At 50.0% G+C, this 10,287-nt stretch overlaps 3 protein-coding genes across 3 annotated transcripts; 2 read left to right on the top strand and 1 right to left on the bottom strand.

Annotated features, from left to right (window-relative positions):
- Positions 1 to 10: 10 nt before the first annotated feature.
- PENARI_c038G05702 (uncharacterized protein) lies at positions 11 to 811 on the top strand (the record flags this gene model as incomplete). The annotated part of the gene is made up of 4 exons (XM_022636980.1): positions 11 to 80; positions 131 to 418; positions 497 to 660; positions 713 to 811. Coding segments are annotated over 4 exons (621 nt in total), but the record flags the coding sequence as incomplete, so codon positions are not given.
- Positions 812 to 1,992: 1,181 nt separating this feature from the next.
- On the top strand, positions 1,993 to 2,355 carry PENARI_c038G11092 (uncharacterized protein; the record flags this gene model as incomplete). The annotated part of the gene is made up of 2 exons (XM_022637005.1): positions 1,993 to 2,293; positions 2,348 to 2,355. 2 exons carry the CDS (start codon positions 1,993 to 1,995, stop codon positions 2,353 to 2,355), a joined length of 309 nt encoding a protein of 102 aa, XP_022483194.1.
- Positions 2,356 to 3,118: 763 nt separating this feature from the next.
- Positions 3,119 to 8,231, bottom strand: PENARI_c038G05333 (uncharacterized protein; the record flags this gene model as incomplete). The annotated part of the gene is made up of 2 exons (XM_022636978.1): positions 3,119 to 6,953; positions 7,015 to 8,231. The coding sequence occupies 2 exons, from the start codon at positions 8,229 to 8,231 to the stop codon at positions 3,119 to 3,121; spliced, it is 5,052 nt and encodes a 1,683-aa protein (XP_022483131.1).
- Between the last annotated feature and the right edge of the window lie 2,056 nt (positions 8,232 to 10,287).

Genomic DNA, 10,287 nt, shown 5'->3' with positions numbered 1-10,287 from the left:
TATTTTTCAGGCCTTGGATTTGTACAGCTCTGCCAACGCAGATGGCTATCATTTCTTGCTCACCACTGCATCCCCTGCTGGTACGTGTCGTTTCTTTCAAAACCTATAGTTATGCCAACCCAAATTCTAGGCCCTGCCAACTACCAGAGAGAGCATCTTGCCCAGATGAATCAGTACCTTGACTTTTGGAACTTGATGGCCTACGATTATACCGGAAGCTGGGACAACGTTGCCGGCCATGATGCCAACCTCCACGCATCCAACAGCAACATAGCCAGCACTCCATTGAACACCGACCAAGCGATCAACTATTACACCTCGCAAGGAGTGGCCTCTTCCAAAATTGTCCTAGGTATGCCTCTGTACGGCCGAGCTTTCACCGACACCAACGGTCCTGGCCAGTCTTACAACGGTGATGGTAGCTAGGCAAATGGTGTGTGGGACTACAAGGCTTTGCCTCAGCCCGGCTGTGCGGTCACAAATCTGGACCAGGAAGCTGCTAGCTACTGCTACAATTCGGGCTCACGTTTGTTCATCAGTTATGATACCCCTGAGGTTGCGCGTAAGAAGGGTGAATACATCAAGTCCAAGGGTCTTGGTGGTGGTATGTGGTGGGAGCTCAGTGGTGACAAGCAAGGTGATGACAGTTTGATCACCATGGTATGTTTCATTCATATTCCACATTTGATCATACTAACTTCGAGCTTTGTAGGTGGTAAATACCCTTGGAGGTACCGGAGCTCTAGACAAGAGCGAGAACCAGCTGAGCTACCCTGCCTCTAAGTACGACAACCTGAAGTCTGGTTTCTGACCTTTTCAATCTTCGTGTGTATATTTTAGTCATAGGATATACTATTAACAACCCACATGAAGTGGTAATATGTGACTTTGGCATTGTGCGGATTACCTGTCGAATTACTAGAACTAGTCAAAAGGCTTCTCTCGCCCTAACTACAAAATTTCATTGGTGTATGAAACGCCAATATGGTAGGCGTTGTAGTTGGCTGGATGACATCTTGCTCAGCCGTTGGTAGCAGAGATGTCTAACAGCTCCTGACTGTCAAGTATGCAATTGGGACGAAAGCTGCGAGCAACGACACGGTTGGCATATTTTGTCCAATCAAGGATGTGCAAGCGTAAATCCCGTCCAAGCATCGCTTCACCCGCGCAATTCGGTGTTTCCCGGGCATTGAATGATAGCGGAGCCAAAGCTTCCTGGGGCACTTTAGCAAAATTCAACGCATGGAGTTGTGAGGAAATTACAGTTGCGAATATCCCGTCGTGCATGGGAGGATCTGGAGCGGCCCAATTCGCAACGCCAAAAAAGCATCGTCATCACGAATGTTACTGTAAAACTATACAAAATTGAGCGAGGGAGATCTGAGTAGCGTAGGTGTGCGCTATAAGTGCTTATTGGTCACTGTTTTTCGCACAGCCGTACTCGCTTTTATGTCGAGCGGTTGGAGATGCTCCGTTTGTCCAAGTGCGGCGGAAACATGAAAATGAATTTGGAACAGAGAACAAACACATGACTTGGGGTTATGTCCCGCCACCTGATAGCAAGTAATATGTATACGTTGCAGTAGAGGCTTAATTTGTGACTCCCTTAGGCTCGAGAGTAGCTGGCTAATACTCAAAAGGACACTCCATTTTCATTTGCTTGATTCTGTGTTTCCAATTCCGCATTGTTACTTGGTGCAAGTTTCTGTCCCAACTAACGTTCATGGCTGGAAGCGGAGCTGAGCCACATTTGTCCCCGATGCTTCTTTGAATCGCTAGGCGCGTTGCCACGGGATTCTTCAAACTCTCATCAAACTGGCATTCCGTGCAGACAACTGAACCGGACGGAGTTGCAGGCAACACTAGTTTCACGTTTTCAGTCTGCATATCAACTAAACAGTAAAAAGAGACCAGTGAGAAAGCTCAACAAAGAAACGCTGGGCAAAGGTATGGTCAAAAACGTAACGGCGGTCATCAATGAGAGAAGAATCAATGTACGGTCAACGACAAACAGTCAACAACAAACGGTCAACAACAAACGGTCAACAACAAACGGTCAACAACAAACGGTCAACAACAAACGGTCAACAACAAACGGTCAACAACAAACGGTCAACAACAAACGGTCAACAACAAACGGTCAACAACAAACGGTCAACAACAAACGGTCAACAACAAACGGTCAACAACAAACGGTCAACAACAAACGGTCAACAACAAACGGTCAACAACAAACGGTCAACAACAAACGGTCAACAACAAACGGTCAACAACAAACTGTCAACAACAAACGGTCCACAACAAACGGTCAACAAATAGTCAGCAATAGATGGTGAACAGCAAATAGTTCCATAGATCACAGCCAATCTCACTGACGACTAGTGGGGGTTTGTCGGGGTCTTTTTCTGTCGAGGGGAGCGAGGTGTTGTCGTCGTCATTATTGCCAGAACAATGCCGGTAGAGATTGGGGAGCGCACCATCGGCCATGATGGGATATAATTTCTTTCGGTTCTCTCGTTGAGCTTTGCACAAAGAAGTAGTAACGAGCGTTGTACTGTACTTCCTGGGGCTGGACACAAACCAATATATGGAGACCGATCTGCCACGCATCCCGACACGCAGTCCGTAGTCCTGATGTTAAAACTCTCTTTCAATTCATCACTCCCTCCCAATTTATCACTTCCTCACAATTCATCACTCTCTCCAACTATGCATTATAGAACGCTCACTACAGTGGGCTTCGTCACTTTTGGCTTTTAAGATCTAGTTGGGCTCTACTGCCGCTACTAGGTCATACACACACACACAATTTATTAACGCCCGGCGGCTAAGCCGAAAGGGCAACTATCTCTGATCTACTATACATGTCATAATATATATAGTACTGTGTCTCCTCAGAGCCCATACATAAAGCCTTGCAATATATGTCATCTCAGTGGTCCGTATCGCAGCGGATCCTCGTGGGTTAGTAATTTTGTTAGTAGGCTGGCTTGAAGGCGCTTCTCCAAGTGTTCAACATCCTATTTTCGGCAGTTGAAGCGCGTCTACCATCTGTAACACGAGGTGGTTGGTGGGTTAGATTGGCAATAGGGGGGGTGATTTATGTTCGTCGGCATGGTTAGGTGGCCTCGAGTCGGCCCGTGGCGATGGCGAATCGTATTGAGGCCCGTACCGCCTCTAAGTTCGGCGTCCACTTCTGATCATCGGAAGGCGACTTTCCTCCTAGGAAGAAGGATATATTTCCTCGGTGGGTGTTAGTACATTGTAGTAGTTCCGTCCGGTGCGCCGTCCATTTTTGACATCGAAATAGGAAGTGCTCCACGGTCTCTATCGCTTGTCCACACGCACACTGGTCCGTGTCTGCTACTTTGATTCGATATAGATATCCATTGAGTCTTGCCATGCCGGTTCGGAGTTGAGCCAGCACGCTCGCTTCTTTCCACGATAATCGGTCATACAGCTGCCGGGTGTGTTTGCCTGGGAGTGCTGCATCAACTCGTTTTGCGTGTCTCCTTATATTCGCTGGCAGGTCATTGCTGGGGACTGCTTGGGACCGTGCAATATTGAGTGTTGTTGACTTCATCCTTGGGACCTGTTTTTGCGGGACAGCATCTTCTTGTGTCGCGGCTCTGGCCTGTTCCTTGGCCAGACCCCGCAGTTTATTGTCTTCACTCGTTGAGATCCACCGGACATTGATCTGGTTTCCGTTTCTCCTCAGTTTTCTCATCAACTTGTACAGTTGGTAGACGAATTCCTGACCTGATTGTTGTCGAGGATTCCTTAGTGTCAGAGCCGCCGCTTTGTTGCTCGTGAGCAGTGTAATCCGGTAATCTTTCAGTCCAACTACCATGTTCAATGCATGTGCCATCGCTGCTAGCTCCGCAGAGAACGGATTTTGCTCTGCTCTTGCACCCAATGTGACGGAAAGGGTCTTCAGTTTCAGTTTTCGATACCGGGGTGGCTGTTTCTCGATCGCCACCCCGAATCCGACCAGCTCGTTCCGAGCCGAGCTGCTGACCGCGATCTGCATGTACACGCCTGCTGTGGTCTGGAAATCCTGCGGTTGATCAATATCGGTCTGCATGCGTTCCTCCCACGGGGCTAACGTAAATGGGTTAATCGTTTCCAGTGTTTCCATGTCGATATGCTTGAGCGCATCGGCTACCTGATACAACGGCGAGCGGTGGTATCTTCTGAACTTCCGGATCCGATCTGTCATTCTGCGGAGAGGATTGGTTTCCGGTAGAGTGTGTATGTCCGTCCACATCTTCACGGCCCGTCTCCAGAATCGATGCTGCGCAGTGGCAATGTGGGCCTCCGCCTCTGCTACGCTGGTCGCGACCGTGAGAAATGTCCCCACAATAGCTTGTGCTCCTACTCTTTGGACTCGGTTAATCGGTCCCATGGCTTTATCCTTGCACGCGTGCATCCAGACATTGGAGGCGTAGTCCACGACCGGCGCCACCGTCGAGGTGAATAGCTGCCGCGCTGATGCTGGGGTTAGGCCCCGAAGTCGCCGAAGCTCCATCGCTGCTTCTAGGCCCTTGGAAGCGGCCCTCGCAATATGTATCTTGTACTTGAGTCTCGTGTCCATTAATAAGCCCAGGATCTTGACGTGGTCTTGGGGTACAACCGTCTGTCCCTTGATGGTAAACGGATCGTGGTCCGATTTACGCGTCTTGGGAGCAAAGTGTATGATAGCTGTCTTTTCAGCTTCAAAGGTCGCTCCGCTTCTCCTTTCCCAGTCGAGCGCTTCATTGATGATTGCTTCAATTCCTTCCCGGTTACTCTGCGCGGTTGACCCGGTCACCCATGCGGTGAAATCATCCACGAAAGCGACTGCTCCTCCCTGGCTGTCGATCTGTCTTTGCACGAGGTCTGCGTTGAAGAAGAGAAATAGGATCGGGGACAGGGGCGAGCCCTGCGGTAGCCCAGCCTGTGGCAGGCTTTGGACCTCCGACAATTGCCCATTGATCTGGATGTTCGCCGTTCGTTCCGAGCAGAACGCCTCAACCCACCGGAGCAGACCCTCCGGTATGCCTCGTGCTTTCATCCTTTGGAGCAATCGTTCTTTGTACACTCCGTTATAGGCTCCTTTGACATCGAAGCTGATCAGGCTCAACACCCGTCGGCCCCGCCACGCCGTGTAGATCTGTTCTTGCAAGAGCAAGAGTGCTTGCTCCGCGGACCGCTGTTTCCGGGCTCCGAAGTGGCTGGTCGGGAGCAAGCCGTGGGTCTCCACCGCGTGTGAGATCCTTTCTGCAACTACTGATTCCAGTATCTTGCCCAGTGTCGCTAGGAGTGAGATCGGTCTCCATGCTTTTGCAATGGTGTAATTTTCTTTATTCGGTTTTTTGAGCGGTATGATCTTCGCGTGTTTCCACTGTCTTGGCAACGAGCCTTCTGCCAGCGACGCCTGGAATAGTTCAAGGACCCTGTACTTGACCGTGGGCCACGTCATCTTCCAAACTATCGCCGGCAGGCCGTCCTCTCCCGGCGCCTTCCACGATTTCGCTGCAAGAAGCTGTCGCTCTACCTCCTCCAGGGTGATGGACGGCATCTCCACTGGCTCTCTTTGTGGTCTGGTCCCTTCATCTTCAATGTTGTCCGGCAGGGGCGGGAAGAATTTGGATAGCAACTCCTCTGCTTGCTCCATATGGTCAGCGGTGGTAGTCCCATCTGCTCTGACGAGCTGCGGTATTTTCCCAAACGCCGCATCCTCCCCGGACTTTAGATACTTCGCTGCTTTCCATATGTTGTCGTTGTCTGCGAGAAACTCATTCCAGTGCTTCTTCTTTTGTTTACGGATGGCATCATGGTATTGTTTCGCCGCATCCTGAGCCGTCTTTTCGAGCCGAGGTACTTTCCGCCCCGCCCGTCGCTCCGAGCGAGCGTGATTTCGCCAGTACGTATATATATGACGCAGTTGTGTCAGGTCAGTTGTCCACCACCGCTTCGCGTGTGGCGACGGCTTCGCTCTCGGAGTTAAATTGTGCACCGCGTCCGAGACCGCAGACATCAGTCGATCGGTTTTCTGCTGTACTGTGCCTTCCGATGGAGTGGCGGCCAGGGTGCTCGCGATTCTAGCATTAATCTCGTTCCATGGCGCGTTCTTCAGTAGAAGCCGTTCCTGGTACTTTGGGATCGGCCACGGGGCGTCAAATACAGTCTCAATGGCGCCGTGGTCCGAGCCGTGGTCAGTCTCAGGTATTGCACACTTAGTCATGGAGTCCGTCAAGTTTTCCGAGGCCAGGACAAGGTCGATGGTCGACTCGCAGTCCCCACTCTGTCCTCCGCCGTGCCATGTCTTGGTGCCTCGCTTGAGCAGGCTGCTGAGTGCAAATTCGTTCATGAGGTCAATGATCGGATCCGCTTCGCCTTGCCTACTCAAGGACACCTCGTCCCCTCCCCAAAGTTGATCATGGCGGTTAAAATCTCCCGTGATCATGATCTCCACCACTGTCCCTGTATCTCGCCGTACTTTTGTGATAGCCTTTCTCAGGCGATCGCATGCGTCGCTCAACGCAGAGGCCTCCCCTCCTTCCACGTAAACTGATGCTATAAAGACCAGTCGTTCGGGAAGCCGAATCACGGCCGCTGTCAGATCTGGCGACTCGATCCGCACTTGCTCCTCTTCCACATCCCTATTGACCCAAAGCATGCTTCGGATTGCCCATCTCCCTTCCCTCCAGGTGGAGGGCACGATCTTGGTCCATTTGTGATGTCCCATCGGGGTGGTCAAGAGCCGGCCTTGAATCCTCCTCGCCTGGGGTTCCTGGATCGCCAACGCCACTGCGTTTTGAGTATCTTCGTCGTTCATTAGGCTTTCATGCACTGCTCCCTGTTTCCTCACATTCAGCTGGATTATCCGGAGTGTTCTATTCATGACGTGACGGGTAGAGTTTCCGGCAGTTCTTGCTATACGATTCGTGTGGTCCACCGCATGGAACGCACTTTGGAACCGTGTGATCACAGCGACTGTGGTGATGGCCCTCCGTCGCGCATTTTGCGCACTTCTGGATCTTCTTGCATTGGAATGCCTTGTGACCAATCTCCTGGCAGTTGTAGCATTGCACCGGTCGTGGTCGATACTCAAAAACGCTAGTTGTCCCGGATTCTCCTCCGACATGGAAGTATCCATCGGCCAGGAGCCTCCGTGCATCAGTCCCTTTGGTTAGGTACACGACCATCGATCCATAGGGCTTTGTGGTTTCCTTGCTGCTCAGCCACGTCATTTTGGCGACAGTAGTTTCGTTCTCCTCACCCAGGGCTGCCGCCGCTCCTGTCAGAATTTCATCGTTCTCATCCAGTACTGCGGTCCTCTTGACGCTGTCGACCTTGATCGGGTAGAGCTCGTCCCGAAGCACCCGAGCTCCCGCACCGATCTTTGCTTCCGCCACTTTCTTCACTAGCTGGTGTTCGGCTTCATCGCGACACGCGATTCTGATCCGGTTGGTATCTCTTGGACTTACAGTGACCGCGCGGCAGCGCCAGTGAGTGTGATCATCCATCTTCCGGATCTCTGTCTCGATTGTGGCCCTGATTGAACCCGCGGATGCCTTCTCACTTTCGCTTTCGGTCATCTTCGAGGTGTCTATCGTGCAGTACAGCGTGTCGGTGAAAGTGGTTGGTGTAGTGTTCGACGTTGAAAGAGTCCGTATGTTGCTCGGGTGACTGAGTGGGGGGGTACGGGCGACATCTGCATAGGACGGGGAGCTTGCGGGAGCGGGGGTGCTGATTTCTTCGCGTAAGGATTGGATTTCGCGAAGGATCTCATCGTGGCCGTTCTGCGCGCATGGTTCGGGAAGGGGTCTCTCTGCCAAGGTCTGCAGCTCCTGTTGAACCTCTGCAAGGGCGGCGCTAAATTCTTCCTTGACTTTCTGCAATTCTTCTTGCACTTTCTGCATCTCCTCTCTATGCGAATCATCTCGCCGTTTGATGTCTCTCCTAAGTTTCACAAGCTCTTTCACAAGATTGGCGGCGTTCGTGTCATCGCTCTCAGTCGACGCGTCGTCCGAAGTCACCGCTTCACGTTGGGCTACTGGCTTGCCCCGGGTTCTCTTCTTCTGCTGGAAGCGCGCATTTCTCTGCTGGATGTCGGTTTCTTGCTCTTGGCCATAGTTGTTACGCGGTCTGGTGGTGCGTCTCGGTCTCAATAATCGTGGCGGTGACTTTTCGTGTTCGTCGCGGTCGGGCGGTTCAGGGGTTCGCGTCTCGGCCCGTCCCGACATTTCTGATCCACATCTATTGAAGTTACAAGCTAATACATACTTGAGATTATTATGTAATTTACTTACGAGGAAATACCCATACAACTATCGGAATAACTCCCAATATGGACTAGCGTTTCTTGGCAGTGGGACTAAATAATCACTTAAAGAGTGTAAACGGTTGCACCAGTTTCGGGACGTACTGTAGATCAGGATTTCCTTTGAGGCGAGACGATGCTATTCTTGTTGGTTTTTGCTCTTCCTCTGGAGGCATCAAGCTTGCGAATTGTGCTTCGTAACCACCTAGTTGACGACTGGACCGTAGAATTCGCGCGTACGACATTGAAAGAACGTGACAAATTTTAACGAACGTTCAGGAAAGTTCAGAATAGGGAGGACGAGGAGGAGGTCGGGGAAAGAGAGGAACGTGGGTGGAAGAATGCACCATTTCATGCGCGTGGTGGATTCGCGTTACTGCAGGCACTGAAGGGGCCAGGCGCGGCAAAAAAGAAAAAGGGGAAAAATCAAAAATAGATAACAATGAAAATTGGAGACCAAAAGGGCAGTACAGGATAATCCTCATGGGCTGTTCCTTTTTTTGTTCGCATTAGCCAGTTTAGGTAAAGGCCGAATCAACACACGTTCAGGTCTCGTTGCAGGGGGAATCGGGGCAATACACCATTAATATACTATTTAATTCAAGAAAACACGCAAAATTGTTGTAGCAAGTTGACCTCGAGATAACCATTCGAACAGGTCATCTTAGATCATCGAAGATGTTTATGAGGGCAGTCTAACGTTTGATTCACATGCCCGACTTTTAATCAATGGATATCTATCGGTCCGGGATCCACCCATCACGAACTTGGCTGACCACTGTGAAAATCATTCAATACAATGTACGTACAAATGGCAAAGGTTGCCGCGTCTGATCTTATTTACCTCATAATTTTGATTACATCATCATATTGAGTGCGCGTCCGTACTATAGCATTTCCACGAGGCTGGGGTTGCGTTAATGGTACTTATCGAGTCTCGTAGTGGGAACAGATAAAAAAGCCCTACGCGCCCACGTTCGGAGAGTAGGAGCAGGCTTCCTGCCCTCCCTCACTGCCATGAGCCCCGTGAGGTAAATTTTGTGCTCCCCCTGGCGGCGTGCAGCACCTCTCCGTGGTGCCAGGGACCAGTACTCGATGACCATACGTCGATATCAAGGAAGCTAAGACATGCACAGAACCTATTTACTATCTTATTTTCTTGATTTGCGCATAGAATCCCATCTTGAGCTTTATTCTATGCACCCACAAGACGAGCTTTTGACATGTTAGACGTAAAAAGTGTGATTTCAACCGAATCAATGTTCCTAGACAATTGTTTATCACTCAATATTGACGTAGCCAACCCTGTTCACCAATACGCGCTTTGGTTTAGTTTTATTTCAATGCATCGGAAGAGTTAAAAATTCTTCCACTGTACTTGTACAGAAAAGAACTCTGAAGTAGGATATGTCCCCATGAGGTGTGGTGTGGTGCATGCCGAGTCACCTCAAAGCAGTAATTACATTTGGCAGGCAGAGTGCGATCTTGATTCTACCAAAAAGTGGTTAAACAGGGGGGGCTAAGAAGGGGGGTTAAGCAGAGCGGTTAAGAAAAAGGGTGGTTAAGAAGAGCGGTTAAGAAGCGTTGATTATTAAGTGATGCTTCAGTGTTCATGTTATTGAGGGGAGTTGATTGTGTGTTGTGTTGCATGTTATCTAATATACAAGTAGGCTGGTGAACAGGTATATATATGTATGCACGTGATCCCAGCCTCATTATTATCTCAGTAACCGGGATATTTCAACAAAACGGTTAACAACAAACGGTTAACAACAAACGGTTAACAACAAACGGTTAACAACAAACGGTTAACAACAAACGGTTAACAACAAACGGTTAACAACAAACGGTTAACAACAAACGTTAACAATAATCGGTACAATAAACGGTTAACAACAAAGGGCTAATTGATGCAGCGGTAGTCCTGAATGACGTTAGAAATTTATCGAAGGATGATGGTACATGCTCTTGATTCTCCC

Source organism: Penicillium arizonense, assembly GCF_001773325.1.
Source record: "Penicillium arizonense strain CBS 141311 chromosome Unknown PENARI_contig038, whole genome shotgun sequence".
NCBI lineage: Eukaryota > Fungi > Ascomycota > Eurotiomycetes > Eurotiales > Aspergillaceae > Penicillium > Penicillium arizonense.
The sequence above is the reverse complement of the archived record's forward strand: the minus strand, read 5'-3'. Positions and strand labels throughout refer to the sequence as shown.